Genomic DNA, 27,425 nt, shown 5'->3' with positions numbered 1-27,425 from the left:
GTGGGAGGTTTGGGCAGGGCTGGCTGGGTGAGGAGGGGCTCGGTGATACCCTGGGCCTGCCCCCACCACGGGAGCACTTAGTGGCACTTGTTCAGTACAAGTGAGGTCTCAGTGTCTGAGGAGATGGGAACTGCTTTTCTCCACAGGCAGGAACCTGAGGCCAGTGTCTGCAAAGCAAGAAGAGCCATCAGCCTGTGCCCACATCCCTCTTTGGACTATCCACAGCCAGCTCTCGGCCAGAGAGGGGGATCTGCTGTGCCACTCAAGGTTTCCTCAAACAGCACATAAAATTTGAGTTTTTTTTTTTTTTTTCTTTTTCAAGGAGAGCAGGTACAAAAATAAAAGAAATCCATATACTCTGAAAATATACTGGAAACTGCCACCACAGATGAGGTACCATTTATCCCGACCCCCCACCCCCAAACTGCAAACATCAAAATATATATGTTTTTAAACAAAAGAAGAATATCTGGCTATTTAATCTCAGTTAAAATGACAGCACCCTTTGTTACACTTGATATTTCACACCATTAATTCTCTTTTGAAAAAAAACCAAGATATCTAACTAACCTTGATTCCTTGCTTTTCTCCTCATTCCTTAGTGCAGTAATTGTCCATCTCCATTTAAATAAATATAGCAGCTACAGCATCATAAATGTGTGGCCCTCACAACGTCAGTAACTTGATATCATAATACAAAGAAGTATCGGCACTTGACGTAGATATTTGCAAAACCAAGAAGAGAGATTAAAACTTCCAAATACTCTTCACATGAAAACCAGGTACAATGTTACCTTGACAACTGAAGTCACTTTGTCAATGAAGTTTCTTTAGTTTTTGGTGAAAGTAGTGAGCAAAAAAGCTTCTCAAATCCGAGTCACCGAGCATGGGCAGGGTGAGAAGCAGCTTTGAAAGGAGAGCTAGAAGGCTTTGTAAAAAGGAATTTTCAGCTAAATGCCAGAAGTCCACAAGAACTCTTTGCAAAATAGGTTTTTTTTTAAAAAAAAAGTTCTCTGTTTTCAAAAGAAATTTCTGTATAAAGCTTAAGCTGAACCATTTACAAACAGCATTGCTACTGAGAGAGCTTTAGGAGAAAAATGTCAGGTCACAGACTGGGAAAAACATCTGAGAGACTCACTGAGAAACCACCTCGCTCAAAGGACTCTGTCACACCCCCCTCCCTGCACCAGGTGTGTCCAAAGGCACCCACAGGGACAGGGCACTCCAAGCTGGGACCCCCTGGCTCTGGGGGTCCCCAAATCCTCAGGGCCTCCTGAGCCCCCCAGCCACCCCCACCGAGCACCCCCAGCCAATGCCCACCCCCACCACTGTTTCCAGTGCAATTTTAGCTTTGCCAAGTTAGTCTTTGACATTATTTTCCTTGTTTTTGAGAGATAAAATAGGTATCTACACCAGCTGTTAGTAAAGCTCTTGCAGACAGTGTTGTGAACAGCACTACGGACATTTCCATACAATATACAAACGCACAAAATACAGTACTTGGTTTTTCTGGCAGAAAAAAGGGGGTTCATGCCTGGTGAAGCAAAATGGGCTCAGATTTTAGGCTCAAAATACAGTATATTGGCAAACAGCAGATTTGGTGAGAATGAGGAGAGAAGCTACTTAGACCAACCAGGTTTTCATGTGAGAGCAGGTGGAGGTCGGGAGGGCTGGGATCACAGCAATGCCCATACAAACAGCTGCAGTAAATATACTATGAACCAGTGCAAATAAAAACAGTCAAAAATGCAGTTCACGAGTTTACAAAGTGCAAAACTCCCCAGTCCCCTCGTTGAATAAATGCTCGTCTCTGACATCTTAAACATTGGTTTTAAAGTGGAATGAAAGAGTCCCATTGGTTTGTTTCACATTTCGGTGATTTAACATGTTAGAACTATCCCAGCCCTCTTTATTTGCAAAGTGAAATGAAGTTACCAATAACTTAATTTTAAAAGGAAAGTCACTATCAAAGAGGAAAAAAGCCTAAAAACTTTTATTAATTCCAGACATTTTACTGATGTCAAATAGGTTTAACTAAGCATGTAAAAACTGAGATCTTAATACAAAACCCTTTCCATTTAATTCAAATATGCTCCACATTTCAAAGCCAAAAATAAGGCCAATTCCTTTGTTAAATCAAAAGACTGCAGCAACAAGTAAAGCTTGCAGAAGTCTAGAAGCATTTTTTGTAATTTTTTTTTGATTTAAAAAAGGAAAATTCAAGATTCCTTCTGACTATAAAACTTTCCTTTCAAAATTAAGGCTTTTACTTTGTCCTTTTAAAATCCTGGAGGTGTCCATTCTCCCATGGTCCGTGGTACGGACACTGCTTCAGTACAGCTCAATGGACACAGTTTTTCTTTAGAATGCTTATTGCACTAAAAGGTAGCAAAACAAGTTGTCAGTTTCTTTTTTTAAAAATAAACATGATTACATTTCTAAAAAATAAAAGTTGATGTTGACCATATGTTCCGTAATAATTAAATTAAAGCATTATTATTACTCTAATAAATATAAAAGAAACAAAAGGAAGCTAAACTTCAAACACACATACATATGAATCACATTAAGGTGTGAGAGGCAGCAAGTAAAGTAGCAGGTTTCTTTTTTTTCCAAAAAGACCTTAGCTCTAAAGTTTCAGTTCTGGTGGTTACTGTATGTCATCCCAGAAAACCTGGGACATCAGATCTCACGTGAGGCTTCAACAGATTTGACTTGCCAGATAGGAAAAAATTGAAACTTTTGGACTAGGTAAAACAGCAGCTTTAGTAAATTCCCCCAGGGAGCAAGAAGAGTTGGGTCACTACTGCCTGCACATGAACCACGAGCTTCTTGGATTGCTTTTGAAAGGGAATTCTTGGAGCTGAGAACTCCAAAGCTGTGAGAAAAGACACAAAGGCAGCCATTGGCTAAATTAGGTTCAAATTACTGGATTAGTGTGCAAAACATCTTCCCCCCCTCACTGTTACCTAGCTAGTGCTGTACATTCCAATGCACTTGGATATGTTCACATTCAAACGCTCGATGGCAATACTGAGAGAAAGATTCCTCAGTGCACGGGGGTTAAAAACTTATTTTCTTTTTTGCACACTTCCCTTCTCCAAACAATCACTGTGATTGTTTCTAAAAGGTGGTTTGTTTTTTTGTTTTAAATTACACAATAGATTTTAGTTTATTATTACTATCTTTTTTTCTTTTTTTGCAACAATAGTTGTGCTGCCGAGCAACTTGAGGTAAAGGCAGAAGAGGGTTAAACTACGAGAAATAATAATTAAAAAAAAATGATGGTGGCGGCTTCCCACAGGAGCCCGCCCCAAAAAAGCAGTTGGCTGGTTTCATATTGCATAATAGTGCTGTGTTCCTGGATGAAGTAAACAATCTTCCTCGTGTCAATTTAAGGGTGAGCCTCTCGCCCCTGCACAGCGTCAGCTCCAGCACGATGGGAGGCACAGCCCCTAAACCAACCCCCTGGAAACATACATTGTATGTGGCTTAAGTTCTCAGTTCTCCTCTCCGTGAGTGTCTCCCGGGTCATTGATTAAGCGAAGTACATCGTGCGTAAGGTGTCTTGGTGAATCTGTACAGCCTTCGCCAGGGCCTGCGGGTCTCGCCCGTTGCTCTGTCCTGACACGTGGCTCCCTTCAGCACTGCAGGGAACGAGGGAGAGACAGGCAGGGCTGTAAATTGTATTAATTCGGATCAAAAAGCTGCTTTCACGTCTCTTTGATAGAATCACTCAGGTTGGAAATGACCTCTAAGGTCGAGTCCAACCTGTGAGCGATCCCAACCTCATCACCCAGCCCAAAGCACGGAGTGCTGTGTTCAGTTGTTCTTGAGCGCCTGCAAGGACGGGGACTCCACCACCACCCCAGGCAGCCCCGTCCAATGCCTGACCACCCTTTCCATGGAGAAATTCCTCCTGTCTTCTGTTGTTCTTGAGCACTTGCAAGGATGGGGACTCCATCCCTTCCCTAGGCAGCCCCTTCCAATGCCTGACCACCCTTTCCATGGAGAAATTCCTCCTGATGTCCAACCTGACTCTCCCCAGGCACAGCATGAGGCTGTTTCTCCTTGACTTATCCCTTGTTCCCTGGAAGCCAAACCAGCCCTGGTTGGACCCCCCTGTCAGGGAGTTGTAGAGACTGAGAAGATCCCACTTTTCTCCGGGTTGAGCCCCCAAAGGACTGACTCTCCAGGCCCTTCACCAACACAGCACCAGTGACAGAACTGGACACTGAGAAATATCAACTCTCATATTCACTCAGCAACCTTGAGGCTTTTGACAAATCTCTTCACCATGGCTGCTCAGCTTGTTCATCTAAAAATAAGCCTTTTATAAATAAATTGATGACTTGAAGGTTGTAAAATACTTCTGACGTACAGAGTTAGATAAGTGGAAGCACTTAACATTTGGTTCATTCATGACTACTCTGATTCTAAAGCAAAAAAATTAAATCGGTGGCTTGATTGCCTCAGACCACGTCAAAATCATAACAAAATACTTCAGTAACTGAATTCTTTTAATCTGAGTGTTATTCAGTAGAATCCACCAACCCACTCTGGTCTGATGTAGAGCAGCAGCTGCCAGGAGCGATGATCTTAACATCAGTCCTAGAGGCAACAAAAACTGAGCGCAAGACCAGCAGGAATCACCCAGACACAGTCAGGTGCCTTTAGGCCTGACAGTGGATGAGAGCAGAGGCGACTAAACCCTGAGCAGAGGCTGTGATGTACCTGTCGTGTTCCTTGTCCACGAGGTGGTAGCGTGCTCTGAATGCCACCAGGTGAGCGTAGTAGGCGGGCGCGGGGATGGAGACGGAGCGGGTGCAGCGCACGTAGGTGTGGCACAGCTGGTACGTCAGCAGCTGCAGCTCGTCTGCTGTGAAACAGTTGTCATCCCACAGCACGTGGTAGTGGGAGGGACGGCTGGTTCCCTGCAGAGATGGCCATGGACACAGTCACTTGGCTGGGTTTCCATAAATAAGTCAGGTTTTGATGCCCAGAAAGGGCCAGGCTATCTATTGTGAATGCCTAGGTAACAGCAGCTGAACAAGTTCATTTTTATGTCAGCCCTAAATGTATTTAAAGATTACTAAGTCTAACATATACATGATTTTATTGCTCTGTATGTTCTTGCTTGGATAAAACCCCTCAGTGAGCAACATCTACTCCCAACATGACTAAACCACAATTACAGCTCCTCTTACCTACCTTCAATTAAACTGTTTCTCACGAAACATCCCAGAGAAACACCCAGTGCTTTTAAATCCTTCTGGTTCCTGAGCACCCTAACTGCAAGTATGAACACTAGAAACTCAAGTTAAATCTTCCAGTGCACCTGAATTGGGTGAATAGTTGTGCTTTAGCCAAGCTACAAGTCTCTCCTTTTAAAACAAATATATCTGGAGTATCAATTTAGCTCAGGTTCTTTATGCCTTGTTATATTAAACACAATGAGCTGCAACTACACCCAGCATTTCTGCTTCAAATGATATAAATCTTTTCTGCTTCTCCTTGATATAAATCTTTTTCCACAGGGCCAGAAAGCAGCTTGCTCAGACACAGTGTAAAGGTTGACAAAAATCCCATTGAAATGATTCAAAACTGGAAAAGAAGTCATGCCCAGCCAACCTAAACAAAACTGATGACAATGTGGTCAGACGCACAGGATAAAAATTTAAAGAGTAAATTTTTTTTAACCTTTTAAGCAATAGCCTGATACAAGGCTATAATATTTTTTCAGAAATAATAACGCTACAAAATAAAGTGACCTCTTAAAAACAAAACTTTAAAAAGCACCACTTACCATCAGTGCAAATTTAAATGTGCAAATAATTTGTTAAACAAATCATCCTCTAAGTCTCACAATAATGTTTTATCTCAGATAAAACCGAGCTAAAAGAACATTTCCCTGCTAAGTAACTGTTTGTAAACAGGTGTCACAAAAAGAAGAAAAACAATTTGTTCTAAATTCACATTTACAAAGCATCCATACCTGTATTCCAGCATGGCTACAGAGGTAAAAATCAAACTCGTAGGGGTGTGTAATGTCTGTATCTACAGTTGTCCCAGCTGGAATATTGCCACTTCGTCCAACCTAGAGAAGAGGTTTGTTAAGTGCAGCCTCAGCTGTTTATACAGCTCAACTGTAATGAAAAATACAAGTTTCTATTCACCACTGGCAAGGTTTCGGCACATCAAGCGCCACAGAACTGTTTGGAATGTGCCACTACATCAGCCTTGGAGGTTTGACAAGGACACTGGATGGCTCTCCAGCAGCTTACACAACACTGCACCTCCAGCACATCAGAACCTTCCAGCTCAGACTGAAGAGCTGCAGACATTTGTATTTAGAATTGTCAGCTTCAGTTTGGATTGATTAACTCAGAAAAAAGGTTCCACCATTTTGTACTTTCTTTTATTACTGCTGGAGATTGGTCCTGAGTAGTCACATGGATTTTAGCTCCAATGTGATGCTGTGGGGGTTTTTGACAGACTTAAGGTCAATGATTTTTCAATTTGGAGCCCCATTTTATCAAATCAACACATCCCTGCATGCACATTTAACCAGATGGACAGAAGCCCACGCTAATATTTTCTCCAGCAGACTAAAAGCTCCTCATGAAGCTTTCCCAAAAGGCTCCTCAGAGGGCAGTGATTACCCTTTCTGTTCTGTCAGCACAGAACAGCCGCGTATGATGTCTCTTCTGCACCACAATGTAGGTTATTCCAGGCTGGTAATCCTTCTCCAAACTGATGCAGGCTTCTCTAATGGCCAGCAGTTCATAATACAAAACCTACAAGCAAAGAACAGAGGGGTTTAAGTTTTCCTTCCACTGTATTCTACACACAACTCTGTGTAGTTAACAAGTACAGCTTTGGCACACAACTGGTAATCTCAGAAAGTACTTAGAGATATGTGATTTCCCAAATTTGAAGACTTCTTCCCAGACAGGAAAACAGCTGCAACTCTTCTTACCCAACAAGATTAAGAAATTCTCTCCTCAATTATTTTGTGTAAACATAAGCAACTCGAACAGTACAAAACAACACCTGCAGCTACTACAGAGTAAGAGAATCTTTCAAGAACCCACAACTGAACCAACCTGTCGGAACTGTCCCTCAGAGACCCCGTCCCTGTAGAAGATGATCCGGGTGGGCTTGAACCGTGTTGATTTGTAGAACTGGATGAGCAGCTCCCTGACCATGGAGGCCAGGTCCTGGATGATCTCCTGCCGGGGCCTCTGGACCCTCACCGTGGCACAGTACCGGCTGGGATGAGCATCCATGCTGCCTACAACCTGGGGGGAGATGCACCAGGGGAGGCTTCAAGCTCAAATCTATGCCAAAACAACTAAAAACAAAAAAGCCAAGAGAGGCAAGCACAAGATGTTTGTGCTAAACAACAGCCACAGTAACACTTTCAACAGGAACTTGTACTTGGTACAGGTTTAACACCTTTTGCCCCCAAGCATCCTGAAATGCACCTGCAGAATTTGGCTTCTCACTTAGGCATATTTTTATAATCCAGAGACATTTTTCTGTGACGTTTTCTCACCTTTAACACTGAGAAAAACCTCAGCTTCCCTTAGTTACTTTAAACACAGATGCAGTTTCCTGCAATCAATGACAACTAAGATACCAAGGGGACGAAGTAGGAGAGGACTGACCAAGCCTCCAATCACCACCTTGAGTTCCTGGACTGTACCAACACAAAAGGTAAGAAATGTCAAAACATTTCTGCCAAATCAGGCCTTTAATGACGCTTTTCTCCTTTAAAGAACCAAAAAATGTTACTAGCTAACTGTTGCAGTAAGGAAGAAAAACCATAAAGAAAGGCCTCATAAAATCAGGCCTGCTCTGGCTGGCCTGTCATTTCTTCTAAGGCAGGCTAGCTATTTATGTGAATACAGAATGGGCTTTTTCCACCATGAAGAAAATGGAGTCCTGTGTGATTTATTCCCATAGCTAATGTCACCAAGCTGTATTATTTCCTTGAGAATATTTCTGCAGAAATATATTATTTAACAATGTCATTTTACCTTGATTTAAAAATTAAAGAGCTAAGGAACCACTCTGAAGTATAAGGCAGTTTTTTTCTTTTAAATACATGATTTTTAATATCATTGGGACTGTGTACAAAGAACTGGCATAAGCCCTGAAAGATATTTGATATGGACATAGCCCATAAGTTGCACTTACTATTCTAACATTTACCCACAATGAAAAAACACCATGTAAATTTAATAAAACTTACAGCAGCAATGGAAGGCTTCTTTCCATCTCCAGCTGGAGGGTGAGTGACATCAGCTCCCAAAAAGATCACTGGCTGCTGGAACACAGAAGGTCTTCAAAAAGAAAAAAGTGCTAAGTCACACTCGTAGCTGAAGAGCTGCCACAAGGTCATCGCTCACCGTGGGGGTTGTTTCTGTCTCAGCCTTATCAGGTACCCGGGCCAAGGCTCAACAATGGGATCTTTGTGCACAAGAGGTGAACTTGGAACCCTCCCCAGCAGAGCCCAAAACACACTGCAAACACACTGCCAGAACTGGGGCATGACTGGTGGGGAGCAGCCCCAGGGCTCCACTGGAGTGGCACAGCCAGGGGCTTCAGAGGCCCCATGTGAGCCTGGGGGTCCCCTGAGCCCCACTGAGCTACAGCACCAGCACACACATTATACTGTTCTGCAGGACTTGAGCAGCAGGATGCTCTTATACTGCCTTTAAAATATTTTTCCTCACACAACTGTTCCGCATTTCAACTTTGATACTGATCAAACCTTTGACAAGAACCTTGGCTGAAGACCTACTGCACAGGCCAAGCACCACTCTGAGCCTGTGCTGGAACGAATTTAATTCTACTTCAAATACCACATACTATTATCAAAAGACTGTTTTAATTTAAAACTTGGCCACATTTAAATTTTGGGTGCTAAGAAGCAAACGTAACCATATCTGTCAAAAGAAAACCCAACGCAATCTCCAGAGTCTTACCGTTGATGAGGTACAAGGATGTTGTTGATTCCTCCTAGTTTAACATTAATCTTCAGGCACAGATTTGAGAGGGTCTGTGGAGATGTTTTAATGACGTTCTTGACCTGAACACACTGTGTGGCCATTCCCAACAGCGTGTCTCCCACGCGCTTCACCTCCGCTGGGAAGCAAACACAAGGAGACAGCTTGAGTCCTTTTGAGGTTATTGCTGCATTTTGATCTCAGATAAGACACAATAATTCTAGTGCACATACTGTGCAGTAACTTCTAACTTAGCTGCATACTCAGACCTGCTTCCAATTTATCTTCAGATACAAAACAGTGGTGTCTAATACCTAAAGGACGGTTCTGAGTAATTTTTAACATATGCTGGGCAGCAGATTTCTCCAAATAATACCTGACTGAACGGGTAAAGACAGAGGTGTGCCCTTACCATACACAGGTGTCTTCCCTGGCAGGATGACAATGATGAGCTGAAGCCCTGAATAGGTGTTCTTGAGGTGTCGGAACATGGGCTCCACGCTGTCTGCACCCTGGGCGTACTTGCAGAAGCAGGGCTGGCCCTGGATGGGCATCCCAGCGTCCTTGGAGATCTTGCGCAGCTGGTCTGTGAAACCCCTGCAGATGAGGAGATTTTTGGATTTGTGCAGTAGCAACAGAGCACAATAAGCAAAGCACAAAGGGACAGAATCGTCAAAGGAAGATGATTCCAAATAGCTTTTAAAGCAGCATTTTAAAAATCTTTGTTATGCGAAGGGTGTACAGCTGTGAAACACCACAGGCCAGAATGGGCTAAAAAATAGTCTAGACAGTACTTTGTTCAGGTGTCAGAAGGGACTATATACAGTGATATTACAAGACAAACACCCCACAGTGTACCCAGTATAGTGTTTTGATTGTAAGCAAACCAGCCCAGATTCCCACCCTAACATCTCACATTAAACCCAGGTAAAATGCTCATTGTAATCCTACATTCGTGTTTCACTCCATTAAGAGAACAGTCCAAAGCCTGAACCACAACATGCCTTACTTCAGAATTTCTTCTCTGCACTGTCTCTGCGTTGCAAAGCAAGCTATGGCCCACATCTTGATCTCCACCCCAGTGTGGAACTGTTTCCCTCTCATGTCCCACACACCGTGGCTTGGTGTTGCCACGGTTCGATTCTGGGGAAACAAAAGCAACAGACACTCAAGTGACTAAAAAAAGAAGCAGCCGATGCTATTTGCAGTTTCAGGAGAACAAAGAAGAGTTTATCATTCAAAGTCTGATCCCTGTAGAGTCAAAGTGTACAGGAAATCACTCCTCAAAATGGAAAGCAGAGGAAAAGCCAAAGCCTCACCCGTCCTCCATACTGCAGCATCGGGGCTGGGAGCACACGTCCTGTCACATGGGCCATCTCATCCCTCACTTTGAACTGGAACTCTTGGACAAATGGATCTGCATCATAATTTGCACTTCTCACCTAGGAGAGATTTACATGTTACAGAAATATCTGATTATAATCCATATAATAAACCATAGGATAACAGGAACACTGCAGATGTGTTCTTAAAACAATTTCATTGAAAAAGGCTCAGATGCGACTGCTCAATATTATCAACCCATCCCCAATGAAAACAATTACTACCATGAGATCTAATGGATGAGATGGTGTCTGTTCCCTTCATTACTCAAGTGCTCATTTTCAGTTTGTTCATTCAAAAGTATTTTTTTGAGCATTTCCTCACAGTAAATTAAATGTAGAGATGATAATGCAAGAGCCTGTACTATGGACTCATGTTATCTTTGCATGCCATTTTAAATAAATCCTATTAAAAAAAGTAGTTCAAATCTATTAAGTTAAAGGACAAGGAGGAATGAAAATACTAGGAAGTTTTGCATGAATATAATCCAGCCCAGTGTCACTGAGCAGTGTCCCATGGAGCTGGGACTGGGGCACTCACCAATCTGCTGATCTCCTCCTGCCTGTCTGGGGCAGACCTGGCTGTAGCTTTTATCATGGTTGATGTCTGATTGTCTGTCAGCTTCTTGATGCACCGCTGGCCAGCCACGATGTTACACACCTGCAGGGGAAATCAGAAGCATTAATTCACACCAGAAATACTCAGATCACACCACACTGTACACACATGACACTGTGCTGCCACTATGAACCCCAATGTGTTTGAACAACTGCCCATTATTTCTTGTATTTCTACACTTCAAAGCACTGTAGGATGCAGACAGTATTTAGTGAAATTAAAGAGTAAACCATGTACTCTGTACATGTAAACCCATTAACACACTTGTATTGCAAAGAGCATAGATTCTTAATGTTTTGTAAACTGACAGAACCCACCCAAGCCCAGCTGATCTATCAGAGTAAGGCTTACTTCTAAAGGCAGGTAGGTGTGTTTTTGTTCCTGTCCCACTTGCAGACAAGGAAGGTGAGGGTATTTCAGCTGGAGGTTGTATTTCTCTCTGAAATACTGTGCTACTGTCCTCTCCACAGTCTGGCCATTTTCTAGCTGTAAAGGAAAGCTGAGAAGACAGACATTTTAGTAAAATATTATCTGTCTAATAGCATCATCCCAAAATGAACGAAATAATCAGGTCCTGTTACTCAGTGTGAAACTATCACACATTTCATGCTCTGACAGAAAGGCTCTTACGTTTGATGACTTGCAGGTCGTCTCGTTACGTTACAGACACGGTACTTCCTCCTCATTGTCCCACAGTGAGTCACTTCTACCTTTAGACCTGCATAAAAGCATCAAAAAAACCTGATGCCATAACTACACAAACACGTACACAGGAAATACAAGGTTTTAAATGATAGAACATAACAGCTTTGGGGTCAGCATGAAATAGCACAAAGAAATTATTATTCGCCCAACATTTTTACTTTCATTATAATTTGAGTTCTGACTAATCCTGGTGATTATCCTCACAAATCATGACGTAAAATATTTAATGTTCAATGGCTTCTGAATTTCATTTCAAAGCATTGACTGAACTCGGACAGCAGTTTTCACAATTTCCTTCTGTTCTCATTCTCAATCTTGTACATCTCTCCAAACTATCAGTTCCAATATAATTGAAATTAAAAGGACAAAACCAGGTTTCTACTTTATCATCTTCCCCCCAGCTTTGTGTCCACATTCATACTGTAATTTTCTTTAATTTCACTGACCAAGTTCAATTTTGCATGTTGAGAATCTCGTCTCAAAGCACCCAGCCTACACACCAGAGCCTCTCCAGACTTATCTCTGCCCACGATAATCATGACAGTGGCAGCTCCAGGAGGCTCTGGGGGCTGTTGCTGTGACTGTGCACACACTGTGCTGCTCACACAGAGCAGCCTCAACATCTGCTGGGAGCACCAAGCTTATCACACGAGGGCTGCACAGCATCCACACGCTGCTGTCCTTCCCCAGCTCCACAGGACAGAAAGCAGCTAAAAACAAAGCCTGGGTACTCAAAGGTTTCACCTCCAGCAGTAAAGTCTAATTTTAGTGATGTCTAGGACTACAGGCCTTTGAAAGAGCAGCTGGATGGCTCATCCTGTTGAGGTTTGTGTGGATTGTGGACCACTGACTGAACACCACCCAAAATCAGGTCCCCAGGTACCAGACACCAGACTGTGTTTAGTTTACAGGGGACACAGACATCACAAAGAAGCACTGACTGTACCTGCTTTCTCCCTGACAACACTAATTGCATCAAGAACATCAGTATTACTCAGAGGACGGCACAGTAAAAATAAACCACCACTGCCCTGACACGGCATTAAGAGAAAATAGAGAAAAGAAACCATGGGGCACTGTGACCACAGACAAGGGCTGATGAACACAGAGATATCTGGAACCCATTCCCTGCTCTGTCATTACTCTGCTGTGACTCTACCAAGGCAGTGCCCTCCCCCAGTGCTGCTCACACACAGCCAGCTCTAATGCAGGGCTTGTTTTGCTCTACATGGTCACGTCCTGGCTGGAGCTCTCAGACCCTACAGCAGCAAAGATGAGTCTGAGAGCAAAGGGAGAACTTTCAATATTTTCTGACTATGGTAACAGAGCCTCTGAGGCACCTGAGATCAAGCAGAGGCAGTTTCTCAACCTCCAGTTACCTGCCCTACAGAATTAAGGCAGACAGGCAGATGTAAAAGGGGGCATGCTAGGACTAGTACAAAATAATTCCTGTCTTTTTTCAGTCATGGCTCTTCTGTGAGCACATCCCTTTATGATTACAGTTCAAATTTACTTTTTAGCTTCCCAGTATTTCAGTAGAGTCTAATCTTGCATCAAGTAAGAGCTGAGCTCCTCCAAGGCTTTTCTCTCTGCAAATTACACTGGAATGAAGGATATGGGAAAATACAAACCCAAGTAGCATATATGGAGTGAAACCACTCAAACCAGCAGCTTATGCAATTCCTTTGGAATGGAATTTGGCCTTCAGCTGCAAGTGGTACTTATTTTTCCACAAGGCAATCAGTTATTAGAATTCACTATAATACTCTTTCATAGAATCAATGCTAGCCCTGAAATCAATGTTCACTTTGCCACAGCACTGAAACAACAGGAGCCCACACACAATGCCAGGTGGCCTCAGGGACCCTGGGCTAGGAGAGGTTGGCAGAAGCCACTTACCTCTGCCCAGGCAATGAACAACGTGCTCCCTCTTTCCCTCTAAGCCACTGGAATGTTTTTCAGCTCCCATTTCTGCAGAGCTGCATTGTTTGTCTCAGGATTAGAGCTACACACATGGATACTACAATTCTCTTGGCAATTCCAGGCCCTTCTGATCCATGTTAAACAGGCTTCCAGTTAAAACAATTCCCTTAGAATTAACTTTACTGTGTTACCTAGGAAAAAACCAACCCATTTCTACTCACCCTTTATCTCTTTGGTGAATTTTACCCGATGAGAATCAGTCAGAGGTCTTGGTTGTTCATCAATATTATGAATGTCAAGGACTTCACACATGAACTGAATTACGGGTTGTGCTTTGTAGAAGGCAGTGGCAGAAACTGCAAAAAGTAAAATATGAAGTGTAAAAAAACCCCAGTCAAAGTATTGTGAAGCAGCTCATACATCAATATTTCTTAGAATTCCACGTAAACCTCAGGCACATTTAGAAACAGAACAGTGAGTTCTGCAAGAGTAAAATAACAAAAAGCCAGCAGCAAGTCTACAGTGACACATCTCTCTCCAGTACAGTCATCCTGCTACTTCCTGGAATTTCAGGGGTTTAAAGGGTTTTTCCCCCAGAGAACATTTATTTCTAGAAAGCTGCAACACCCCAGAGAGACATTCTTTTACCTCTGTATGAAGCTGCAGAGACAGGATTAATATCCCTCTACCACAGACTTTTGAATATTAAAAGCTAACATAATTCAACGTGCAATATAATTTTGTCAGTTACACAATCTGCTCAATTACTGAAACAATATCTGGTGTAGACATGAGCACTATTTTGACTATGCACAAATTGTGTTGGTGTAGGGGGAGTGCAACCCTTGATCTACTCCAATCTCCTCCCCTCCCCACATGCTAATGACACTATCACTTTAAGGGGCAATATACTGGTTTTAAGCAGGACAGCTGACTTATTATAAATCATAAATTACCCTCTTGACAAAGTTATAAGCAACTGAAACGACACCTTTGGCAGGAAGGGCGAGGTGGGACTAGACAGAGCTCAGACACAAACTGTTCCACACGTTTAAAACTTTAAATGTCAACAACAGAAAAGAAACACTCAACAAGCATTTATCAGTTTTCCAGATCTCATGTACCAAACCTGCCACACATCTGTGCTCATACAACCCAACATTCTTCAGACATGTGTCACTTGAGCAGCCTACCAGGCTCACATGAGGCATCAACCAACACCTCCAGATGCCTGAGACTGCTCCAGATTTGAGTGACCCCAAACCCTCACTCTCCCCACCCTGGCAGTGTGTGGGCTGTCTCCCACAGCAACACTTCTATGGAGAACCTCATGCAACAAAACAATTCAAAAACCTCCAGTGATGGGATGTGAAGACAATTTCACAGCCTCAAATGAGGAAACAGAACAACAGCTCTGTGAATCAGCACTTAAAAAGGGCTTCAAATTTCTCATTCACAAGAAGGACTGAAAAACTTTTATTCCAAGAGTTACTACTGCACTTGTTAATGCTGGTAAGAAAAACTTGTGTCACAAAGTAACAGCACGGTACATTATCAATTGGTGTAAATTCATCCTCTTCTACCTGAACTGCAGTTCTCTCAGTACCTTACATATAGATACCAGCACTGGTTCTTTTTGGGACAGGTTGAGATTTTTACATTCATTTTTTTAAACCACAGCTGCTGTTAGAAAGGCAATTTTACAAGAACAAACTCTGTAACTTCAGTCACACGAGAATCACCCACAATTTACGTCAACCAGAACACATGGACTTGCAAATTTTTATCAAGACAGCTCAACATCTGCAATATTTTATTATGCTCCAAGCACAACCTGACTTGGAGTGCTCAATGTAGAGCAAGACAATTTACCTTGGGTTTATAAAGCATTTCAAAGACAGTGAGAACTGAATGCAAATCAGAGAAAACCTCAGGCAGCACCTGCATCTCCACCACTGACACTTTTCAATGAGGGTTTAACAACTAAATAGAGTTGAGTGCTCACAGGACGAGGGAGTCTGACACAGGCACCAGTTGATCTCAGATCCATTCATCTGGGACTCAATACAGTGCTGCAGAGCTGATCCTTTTGCATAAGAAAGCCTATTCCAATCAGCCCTATTCAGAGAAGTGTTCGGGGTATGTTTTCCAGAGTTTTCTTGGAAGTACTGAGCACCACTCACTGTGTACAGCTGCACAGAGACACAGTGCAGGCAACCTGCCTCTGTCACTGGGGATGCACCAATACTGAAATTAAGCAGGAAAACAAGCCCTGTGCAATTCCATCTTATGTAGGTATACTGGCTTTTATATGGCAGCTAAATTTCTGCTCAAACATTGACACCACGCAAATGCAAGGAAAACAGACTGAATTTCTAGGTAGCCTTTGCCTTACATGTCTGGTCTGAATCTCAGCCCTGAATCTCCACTTACCATCGATGTTGAGCATCATTTTCCACATGGCAGGTCGGACAGACTGATGGAACCCAAACCAGACCTCCCTGCCCCCTCCCAGGGGGTGGTCATAGCCTTCTGGAGCTGAGAAGAAGGAGCGGCCCACGGGGGTGTACCTGGTGAAACAGGTGGCCACACATTTATGCTCTTGTTTTCCAAACATCAAATTCATGTAACAAAGATTATAACACACTGCATTATTATTTTTTGGCATTTTGTGCACCAGCAACCTGTGCCAAGAAGCAAGTATAAACAAAATACTCTGAATGCTTCTTTTCCTATTGCAGTGCTTTTAAATTTAGACAAAAAACATTTACTACTTTCAGCAATGCACAAACCACTTTCAGTTTTTACAACAAATCAGGAACTAAGTTAACTTACCCTTCCTGATCTTCTGCTTCAAGAAAGTGGAATCTCCACCACAGCAGATTCTGTACAACAGCCTTGTCTATACTGGCCTGACCCTTAAATACCATTTTTTCTAATTCATAGGGAACTTCTGAATACAAGATACATTGAGAGAAGCAAAACTTTGGGTGAAACAAAGAACTAGATGAAATGATGTTTCTCTCACAGGTAGAAAACAGCTGCTCCTGAGCCTCCACACCTCCTGTTTTGTAATGCACAGGCATTGGTACAGAGGCTAACATCTTCAGATCTGGGGAAGCTGAGGAACACTGGATTCCACAAAACCACAGGGCACTTTTTTTGGTTGTCAGCTACACGCAGTGAAACCCATCAGAGCTATCAGTGAAACCTATCAGAAATCTGCTCAGAGCAAAGCCATTGTGCTGCCTAAAGCCAAGAAACTTCAAAAGTAACTTTCATTGACCAAATCAAGCAAAATTAATGTCAGGGCTCTGAGATAAAATAACAAATATGAGACTTGGTTAGGACAGATGCTGGTCCCAGCCATGTATTTCAGACATGAGAAGCATGCACTGGTGCCAGTGTACCAATGGATTAAAGAGACTCTGCTTTTCACAGGCACTGCCCTCACTTGGCACAAGCTGAGCAGAACCAGGACAACAGTGCTGCAGCTCACTGGAACCTCTCAGCATTTCTATGAAGGCCTGTTATAAATGCCTGATGTTTCTCGATCTTTTCCAACACACACATCACCTGCTCTGCCTACAGAAACACTTGTACAGGACTGACTATAAGCTCCCTGTTCAGCTCACCAGCAGTGCTGCAGAGGGCAATGAACAGTTTCTCTTTTCACCTGTGAAGAAATGGGGATGAAGGTCTCCCAGTGGGGATACTTCAGGTAAAGACAGACTGCAGGAAGACAGTGAACCTACTTCATGGAGGGGAGGTGTCGTAGCACCACATCGACAGCATGAACAGGGTTAGTGCTGATAGGTTTGTCTAGTTCCAGAGGCTCAGGCAAGGTTCTTCCTGTCAAAACTTCATGCAGCAAGTGCCAGCTCACCCGAGAAACAAACTTTATTGACACTTTGAAGGGACGATCTTTTCCACCTTCTCCGGGTAGTGTCACATCCAAATCCACCTGGGCAGGAGAGAAAAGAAAGAAATAAAAAGCAGCTTTTTAATCTGGAGTCTGGTAGCCTTGAGATTCCGCTCCTTCCCATAACTGGACCACAGACTCAAAAACTCAGATATTGAAGACACAGCACGTTTGATGAAAGTACATTATCAAATGCACACAGTGAAGAGAAGTGGGCTCTGACCAAGCACAAGAGGACAGAATAAACTTTTGTCAACCCAAATCATAAAGCAATACATTCTAGAAAAACTCTGGCTTGTTTTTTCAATTCATCATAAGATCATGTGTTACAGTCTGTGAAATGAAATGTTTTAATAGATTTTGCTGTAGAAAGCAGCTAAATTATAGAGAAAGTTCAAAATACAACTATTACATGAACATTTACATACACTGGAATTTGCAGGAAATGTATCAGAAGGACTCCATTTCAGTACAGATGCTGTAAGATACATCTAGCTTTTCATAAATCAGCAATATTTAAAAGTTGGGTTTTTTCCTTTCCTATGAAGCTGCTATTAATATAACATGTTTCCAGTTATCTTACCCCAGTAGTGGCCACAGGAAGTGGATTGGCTGTATAGAGGCTTCTTTTCCCATCATAAACTGGTCTACGGTCCCCAAATATTGTCACTTTAAAATGCTGCACCATAGAGTCCACCACGTCCCTGGAAAAAAGGGATATTTGCATTGAAGATGTTTCTGAAGAAGGATCAGACCCAAGCTGGCTCCCACTCCCAGGTGTTTTGCTGAAGTAGTTGCAATAAACAATACTTGAGTGAATTATAAACACCCACTGCTGTTCCAAAAGGTGCTTCACGTACTTTAACTAAATAAACACTACAGAATAAAATCAGAATCAATGCAAATGCTCAAACACTGGAGAATATTGGTAGTGAAATAATCTCAGAAACTCCTAGAAATTACCAAGGCCTTTGTATCATCTTTATGATGGAAAACAAGAACACTGTTACCTTGGAAAAAACCCACAAAGTGGTACTGTGAAAAAACAGCACAAACCCCATCTGGAAGCTCTGCCAGTTCATTGTACTGTCTGCAGCAATGTTTATCTGCTCCTTGATGAGAGTTCTGAATTCTGCCTACACTGGTTATAAACATGAGATGCCCTAACAAAACAGGCTTGGCAGTAAGTCCTTAATAACCTGAGTTTCTACAAAGTCATGCACAAGTCTGATCCAATTTGCACACAATTATAGATTTGCCTCCCTCGCTTTATTATAAATTGATGGCAATAAAGATTAACCTGACACAAGCACTGAAATTACACTTGAAAAACCATAATAAAATTTTCAGCTTATACAAAAATGCTTCTTGATGCAAGTAGTAGATAAAACTTTTGGAACACAGTAGACTTTTGGAACACCTCCAAGTGTAACAAGCCTTTGGGATCTGAATTCTTTGGGAGGTCTCGGTGTTTCAGTGGCACAGAATGGAAACACTTTCCTTTCAGCACATGCAAAGCAGCCTTCCTGCACAGCAGCAGCTTCCAGGCACCACGGCCTGGCCAGGCAATATTAACCCAAAGTACTTCAGGAAGATGATAAATATTGACTTCCTCTTCAAGCTGAATGAGCAGCAGCACTTTCACCTCCCAGCTTGGAGGTGGGGAAAAGGAAAGAAAGTCTCCCTTCCACGGCTCCTGATGTTATTCAACATTCCCATTGGTATGATTTACAAGACAAATGTATCTTCTCACCTGTTCACCCTCCGAGGACACTTATCTGGTTTGATATCCACCTCATAGAGGTAGACATCAATCTTTGGGATTTCAACTTGGAAGCAGTTGGCCAGCAGTTTAATGGGCTTGCCCATGGTGCCATAGCCGGGACGTCTGGGCACCATGAGCAGGGGCTGGGCCCCCACGGGTCCTGTGAAGGAAAAATCCCACAGATTAGGAGAAAAGCACAACAAAAAATCCCCTGAACCAACTCCCAGGAGAACCAGGTGGGCACCAGAGCCAGCACAGTCAAGGAAAGGAAATCAGCTGTCTCCAACAGCATGAAATTCCAAACAAATGCTTGCCCATTATTAATCCTTAATCCTCCTCCTACATCTAGATTGTTCTCTTACTCATGAACTTCAGTGATCAGCATGAATAAAATCAGGAGGTTTTGTTTAGATTTCCTAAGAAAACCCAACCAAAAATCCAAAACAAAAAAAAAAAAAACCAAACTCAAAAACCCTTAAACAAAAGCAACTCCAAAAATAACACAGAAAGTTTTACAAGTCTTTTCTGAACACCCTGGTAATAACCAAGTGGCTGCAGAGTACAAAAATACAGAAGTAACTCTGGACTAATGCACAGGATTTGAGATAAACTCTTCATTTCAGTGCCAATATCAGCTTAGTCTTGGAAGACAGATTATTCTTGAACTTTGCTGGCTGAAAATGGATGAAGAGTAAGACCATTACCTCCCATCTAACTGCCCCCATAAAGCCAATTTGCCAGAAGAGTAAAGACTAAGATTAAGACAGGATTGTAAAACTCTTGATTACTTGTAGGCTAGAGAAGAATACCCAGAACTGCTCAGAAACATCTAAATCTGCACTGAGATGGGTACTTTGAAAAGTAGCTAAAACACCTACAGATTTGTTCCATTCTCATCTATTTAATTTGCTTTGCATAATTTAGGTGAGAACCCTCCACTCAAGATTTGCATTACTCATGCCTTACAAACCAAACACGGTAGTAAACATAGCCCATTTCCCAGAATTTCTACTGGTATTTCCACTTAAAAGCACTTCTTTCCAGTTAAGAAACAACAACAAACCCAAAATGCTTGGTAGCCTGAGTTTTAAGAAGTTACTGGTGGTACAAATGTCCTGATTTTCAGAGCATTTGAGCGAGGTAGTGCAAAGTTCTCCCCTCTCCTCCTACTCGGTGACGCAGGCAGCGATTCCAGCCCACTCGTTTTCATTGCAGAGTTAAAATGTCAAGTGCTGGGAAAAATGGTTTTTATTTGCCTTTTGATTAATCTCCATAATTTCTGTAAAAACCCCTGTATTATCTTGAAAGAAATAATCATGTCCTGAGAACAGGTGAACATCAAAGCCAAGTTCCTCTGTAACATTTGTCTGGCTCTACCCAGAAAACTACTGAAAAATTCTGAGTGGGGCTGGCTTGGAGCCACAAGATAAAACAAAACAGAAAGCAAGAAGCATCATTTAAAACCCGCTCACAGACTCTGCTTATGCAAAACTTGTTCCAAGCATCTGCTCTCTTCAACTTTTCCTTCATTTTAATACTCTCACGTGAGTAAAAGCAGCCCTAGAATTTACTCCAGCTATATTTGCAGAATATAAGCATAAGCAAAAAAGTTACTACTAAACATTTGAGTGGCATAAACAAGTCAACAGTTTGTTTTAATATTCTAAAGACATACACAGCACAGTTTATATTTAGTTCCTATCTGGAGGAGAGAATAACAAAACTGATGAAATAAAGATAACATTAAAAAGGTTCTTTTAGTCTGGTCAGCCTTGTGTGTCTCGCTCACCCTGGAAGAAGTTAGAACCCAGATTTTAGCAAACAGGAGTTAAGTGACCAATAAATGAATCACAAGTGCAGGTCTACACATTGTTCAGTTGTAATTTTAAAAAATTCAGCTATTTTGCTATTATTGTGTGAATCATATGCTCCCTTGGACAAATGAACTTAAAAACATGAGTATGCCAGTACTGCCCAAATATAAGGGCACCCACCCACTGAGAAGACCCTGCTTTGAAGAGACACTGACTTGCCAGATTCTGTTGTCAAAGTCTTGTGTCAGTGGCCCCAAAGCTGTGACTCAAAGCCCAATAAAACACAAATAACCAGCAAAGCTCTGGGGATGGTTCTGCCGCTGATCTATCGGTGACTCACCCAACCTCATGCCTAAGTCCTGTGTCAAGCCCATGGAAATAAACACACAAACCAAAAATATTCAAAGTACTATTATTCTACTGAGTACAGGATGCCCGAGTGGCAGATCCTTTCCTTCAAGTCCTTTAACCATTGCAAAAACAAAGTGGGTCAAGGCTGAAAAACCTTTCTCAAAGCAGCAGCACTGTGACGCCTCCTCCACAGGGGATGGAGCAGCTCCTCAGTGCTTCCAGAGAGTTCTGTATTGCTCAGCTGCCCACAAATTTGAGAGGAGAAACTTCTTTGTGTTAAGGAAACCAATCTTCTGCCATTGCAGCACCAGGTACATACATACCACAGAATCATGGAACGGTTTGGGATGGAGTCACTTAAAGATCACCTCATTCTCACCCCCTGCCATGGCAGGGACACCTTCCACTGTCCCAGAGTGCTCCAAGCCCTGTCCAACCTGGCCTTGGACACTTCCAAGGATGGGGCAGTCACAGCTTCTCTGGGCAGCCTGTGCCAGGGCCTCTCCATCCTCACAGGGAAAAAAATTTTCCCAATATCCCATCTAAGCCTGCCCTCTGGCAGTGGGAAGCCATCCCCCCCATCACTCCAGGCCTTGTAAATTGTCTCCCTTCTCAATTTTTCTTGTAGTCTCCCTTCAGATATATGCCTAGGACGTTCTTAAAAATCCAAGTAAAACCCCCAAACTAACTCTGTTCAGTGTGCTGGAGCAGAGCTCAATTCATAAAATCAGCTCAGCAAAGCTCCCAGCACTAAAACTCAACTGATTTATAACAGAAAACAATGAACACACAAACAGGAACTATAACTGGTGTCTCAGACAGATTCTTGGAAGGCTTTTGTGCAGCAAGGGAGCACGTCTCAGATCATGGAATGGTTTGACTTGGAAGGGATCATAAAGCCCCCCCAGCTGCACTCTGGAAGTCCCTCTAACGGCTCCAACGAGCTCGGAGTGAGAATCTTTTCTTCCATGGAAGTATCAATGTTCCAATCAAGCTTGAACACAGCCAGAAGGGACGGCGATTCCTCGGCAGCCCAGCCAGCACACGGACAAGCCTGGCCTGCATCCAAACCCTGGCTGCACCTACCTAGCAACCAGAGAAGCCCTGTCGGAATAAAGCCTGAGCACAACGAGCAGGAGCTCAGAAACCTGCAAATGCTTCCAACACACCATTGTACGAAAAACTGCAGCTCCTGGCACAAGCAGGGTTTTTACAGAATGAAGAAAACCCCTGATCTCCAGCAGGATGCTAATAGGAAATGCAGATTTCCTTACAGAAAGGGCCATCCCCACCAAGCTTCCAGAAAAAAATTATCCTCTTTCACATTGTGGCTTCAGCATTATAAAGCCAAACTCTAATAACAGAGATAACCTAGTAGCTTTATTTTTGTTTATACAATAGTTCTAAATCCAACTGGATGGGTGGTGGTACTGCCTAAAACACAACAGCAAGGCCTGAGCAGGTAAATACAACTTACTCTAGCTCAGGAACATGAGGCAGAATTGTGGAACCGATTCCAGCCTCAGGCTGGAGCTGCATTGGAGAGAGCTAGAGCTCTCACAAGGAAGGGGAAAAAATAAAAGACTCCCTTTCACAGGGCCCCTGGCCTCCACTCAGAGGCCCAGCCTGTGGAGCTCTAAGAAGATTTTATCACTAACAAAAAATAACCTAATTCTGGATTTAAAAAATACATAGAGAAGATTTGATTCCACGTTGGTTTCAATGATCGAGCGCCGTCTGCCAGAAATCGTGAATTGCCTCATTTCTGTCACTCGGCCCTGCTGGGTGGCATTACATTATTTATGAGTAATGCAATCCATGTTTTCTAAACATTCCTCCTTGCAATTTAGGGTTTGGTTTTTTTCAAGGTTTCGGATACTAAGTCATGTTCAAACTCATCAAAAGCCAACATTTTGATGCTGTGCTCTGTGACTGCCAACTGCACAAGCAAATACTGGTGTGGTAACTCATTCTGCCCTAATGGACTTACAGAAAATACACTGGAGTGTTTTGGGGAGAATTTAAAAGACAATCAATGCTTCTGAACCATTAAAAAAATCTAAATACAAAAGCTTTAAGCCCAAAAATGCTGCTTATATGCACATAGTGGAGTTAATACCCAATTGCTCTGGAAGAAGAGAATGTGCCAGCCCACACAAACCCTGCGCAAGTTTTCCCTGGAAGGTATTTCCACAGACCAAAATCTGGAAGGTAAAAATTAGCTCAAGAAACACTCTTCGACATCTTCACCCCTAAGGAAGCAAAGCTCTGAGGATGAAACAATTTTCAATGTTCATACTGTGAGTCAAACAACTTCCACAGCAACTCCAGAGGAAATCTGCCACTGTATCTTACAGTAGAATAACTTTTGAAGGCAACTATGAATCACCCCCTTCCCTGCTGTACCACACCCACAAAAACGGGACTTTTAATGGGCCTCCCAAAGCACTACTCTGAATCAGAGAAAAGCCACTTCTTGGGATTTTCTCTGCCCAAGCTTTGTATGGAAAATAAACAGAACATTAAGGATGCCTGCAGTGCCTCATTAAAAACTGAAATTAAAAAATCCAATCCAAAACAAATTAACACTTTCAACACAAAAAGACGTGAGCTTTGAAAGAACAATGTAGGACATGGAAATGAAGACAATGGCACTGACACAACTTGGTTACAGCACAGAACATCCCCTTGGTTGGTTGAACCTCCCTGCCTTCTGGAATTTTACTGAACATTCTCCTGGTGGAAGTGCAATGCCTGACCTGTGCTGAGAGCAGCTTCTCCTTCACTTCACTTTCCCCACCAAACATTTTACTGCTGTTCCTCAGTTTGGCTCCACCATAACCCACACCCGGAGCAGCCACCTTCACATCCAGCTCCTCCTTTCAGTGATGTTCAAATTCCATGGACCAGGAGAGCCACAATACTCCCCAGATTCCTTAGCCTAAGCCTCTCACACAAACAGGACATCACCCACAGCATTGCTTCATCCAAGATGTCCTGGCACACACTTCCACACTTTACTCCAGGGATACTCACACCCCAATCTTTGTTCCCCTCTCTGCTTATTTCATCCCATGTTTTCCCTTCATGCACAGAAAACAAAGCACAGCTCAGTGTCTTTCCCTCTTTCATGACAGAGCTTTAATCCTCATTTGCTCCACCAAGGATGGTTTGTGTCCTCCTGCTCCAACACTGCACTTAACACTTCCCCAGACACAGGAAGAACCATCCCTTGTTCTGGACATGCCTGAGCCCACAAGGAACACTCTGCAGCAGCTTTGCTAAAATCCAACACATTGCAGCCTAACAACAGGAAAATTCACCCCAAAGGAAAACTAAACCATTTATGGGGTCCTCTTGCAAATCTGTTTATCAGGAGACAACTACAATTGCACCAGGTTATAATGAGAGTTTATTTAACACTGTGTAAGAGAGCATTATATGAATTCCACCAGATTGTTAAAATCCTGCACCTTAAAACATTCCCAACCCATCACGACCCCAAGCCAGGCAACAGCTGAGGTAGGGAGTTTTTCCAGCCAAATGCATCACTGTCCTTAAATCTCCAAGTATGTTAGAAAAGGATCTCCATATGGAGATGGGAAGGCACATTTTGTGTTGACACCTTCAGTCTCACTCTTGTCTTTTCACCACCTGTGGTACCTATTCAAGTGGCAGACATGGAACTCCAGGTGGCTTTGGACATTCCCTTTGCCATCGAGGTACAGCCAGGGAATTGCTGATTAAACACTGCCCAACCCTCAACCCTCCTCCACTCTTCTGCCAGATTTGGAATAAGTTGTCTTGAAAAACTGAATCAGAACTTCTTTCTCCAACCCTCAAAATCCATTTGAACCACAAAGTTGATAAATACTGAGCATGTGCTTTCCCGGCAAAAGGATCAAACGGCCAAAATCTGTAGATTTTCATAGAATCACAGAATTATTTGGGTTGGAAAACACCCTTAAAGCCATCCCATTCCACCCATACCATGGGCAGGGACACCTTTCACTATCCCAGGCTGCTCCAAGCTCCATCCAACCTTGTCCTGGACACTGCCCAGGGATGGGGCAGCCACAGCCTCTCCGGGCAATAACTCCTCATGATGATTATTGTGAAGCAGCACACCCAAAGGCACAGGAATTAACCCCAAAACTCAGGTCCTGACACACAGGGGCCAATTACCGGGTGTGAGCCCGGCAGGAGCTGCTCGAGGGAGCGCTGCCCGGTCCCGCCGGGCTCTGCGGCTCCGTCCCTCGGGCACCGGCACGGCGCGGGTTACGCAAGCCGGGCACCCCGGTTATGAAATACCGACAATTCCTCCTCCACCTCCGGCACGGCAAGCAGGGCACGGAGCGCCTCGGCCCCGGCTCTGCCCGGTACCGGGGCCCTGCCCGCGGGGCTTGGCTCCTCCCGCCCGATCCCGCTCGGGATGGGCTCGGCCCGGCCGCTGCCCCGCGGCACCGGGGCGGGCACTGGGACTTGTGGGGGATGGCGCGGGGGGCCCGTTCCCCGAGCCCGCCAGGCCCCGCCGGGCCCGCGCTCACCTGCGCTGCCGATTTCCATTCATGGAGCTGGGGCGCAGCCGCTCGGGGCTGCGGCGGCCGGCGCGGGGCTGCGCTAGGCGGCGGTTCCTCCGCCGCGCTCCCGGTCGGGCCGCTCCCGGCGCTGCTGCCGGTGCCTCTCCCGGCGCTCCCGGTGCCGCTGGCGGCGCTCCCGGCCCCTCACGCGGCGGCGGAGGCGGAAGTGGCGTGGCCGCCCCGCAGCCCCGGCTCGCGCGGCCGCTCCCGCCCCGCCGCGCGCGCGCCCCGCACGCCGGAAATCCCGCCCGCGCTTCCCCTGCCCCCGCGCGCGCCCCGGCCTTTCCGGGGGAAGGGGAAGCGGCGCCGGAAGCGGGCGGGGCGCGAGCCGGCGCGGTTGCCACGGCAACAGCGGGGCTGGCGGGGAGGAGGCGGGAAAGGCGGCGGGAGCCTGAGGGGCCCTCAGGGCCAGGGAAGCGCGGGGCGAGCCCCGCAGGCAGCGCCGCTGCCCCGGAGCGGGACTGGCGTGCCGGGACACCGCTAAAACGCACATGAGCCCAGCGGGAGCACCGGGGGTTGTTCCCGGCCCCGCGGCGTTGTGGTGTTTGAGTACAACGCGTTATGTCTGCGACGTTTTCTCCCTGCCGCAGCAGCTGCCTGTGCGGCGGCTTCGAGGGCTTGCAGCCCGCTCCCCAAGGAACTCAGCTGATGTCTCCTTGATCCTCACTAAAGCCGCCAAAGGAGCCCCGCGCCCTGGCCCCGGGGATGTTCCCGGGAACGGGACACGGACACGGCGGGTGGGAGCGGCCGGCAAGGCCCGCACGCTGTGCCCGCTCCGGGTGGCGGGACCCGCGACACGCGGAACGAGTCCGGCTGCGGGAGCCAGAGGGTGCTCGGGCCCTGAACGGCTCCCCGGGGGATGGGCACGGCCCCGACCCTCCCAGAGCTCCAGGACAGAGCTCCAGGACAGAGCTCTCGGCACTGGGTGGGATTGTTGGGTGTCTGTGCAGGGCCAGGCATTGGGCTGGATGATCCCTGTGGATCCCTTCCAATTTAAGGATATTCCATGATTCATGATTTGATGATTCACTGTATCAACATAAATTCAGAGCTTATGCTTGCCCTGTCCTCATTTTTTGAGACTTTTTAGCAATGTTCAGTACTGCTGTGTTAGGGATATTTTACACAAACTGGCACCAAACAAGCAGAGGGGTGAAAGGGGCAAATGGCATGAAGGGAAGAGATTCGAATGTGACAGATGCAACAGGCTCAGTGCTGGGTCAGGCAGTGACACCGTTATTTCCTCTGCCCTCAGAAGATCTTTTTTTCTTTTTTTTTGTAAAAACAGTATATTGGGACTTTTCCAAGTGGGTTTGAACCTGCTACTCATTGTGAAGAAACGATGTCACT

The 27,425-nt window shown here is 44.5% G+C and overlaps 1 protein-coding gene across 2 annotated transcripts; it reads right to left on the bottom strand.

Annotated features, from left to right (window-relative positions):
• Positions 1-1,308: 1,308 nt before the first annotated feature.
• Positions 1,309-26,316, bottom strand: LOC129129993 (protein argonaute-3). Of its 2 annotated transcripts, XM_054648162.2 has the most exons (19): positions 26,043-26,316; positions 19,319-19,490; positions 18,149-18,269; positions 17,399-17,607; positions 16,077-16,213; positions 13,865-13,999; positions 11,646-11,733; positions 11,367-11,514; positions 10,938-11,057; positions 10,334-10,456; positions 10,024-10,157; positions 9,427-9,611; positions 8,994-9,153; positions 8,258-8,348; positions 7,107-7,301; positions 6,663-6,797; positions 5,996-6,097; positions 4,735-4,934; positions 1,309-3,647 (listed from the first exon to the last, which is right to left on the bottom strand). In XM_054648162.2, exons 1-19 carry the CDS (start codon positions 26,059-26,061, stop codon positions 3,539-3,541), a joined length of 2,583 nt encoding a protein of 860 aa, XP_054504137.1. In that variant the 5' UTR covers positions 26,062-26,316; the 3' UTR covers positions 1,309-3,538. The 2 variants fall into 2 exon arrangements, with proteins under 2 accessions (XP_054504137.1, XP_077045711.1); XM_077189596.1 differs by lacking the exons at positions 18,149-18,269; positions 19,319-19,490; positions 26,043-26,316 and having other exon boundaries at positions 17,530-17,590.
• Positions 26,317-27,425: the final 1,109 nt, after the last annotated feature.

The sequence above is a fragment of the Agelaius phoeniceus genome, chromosome 22 (genome assembly GCF_051311805.1).
Source record: "Agelaius phoeniceus isolate bAgePho1 chromosome 22, bAgePho1.hap1, whole genome shotgun sequence".
NCBI lineage: Eukaryota > Metazoa > Chordata > Aves > Passeriformes > Icteridae > Agelaius > Agelaius phoeniceus.
Note: the sequence above shows the minus strand (reverse complement) of the source record. Positions and strands in the feature narration are given on the sequence as shown.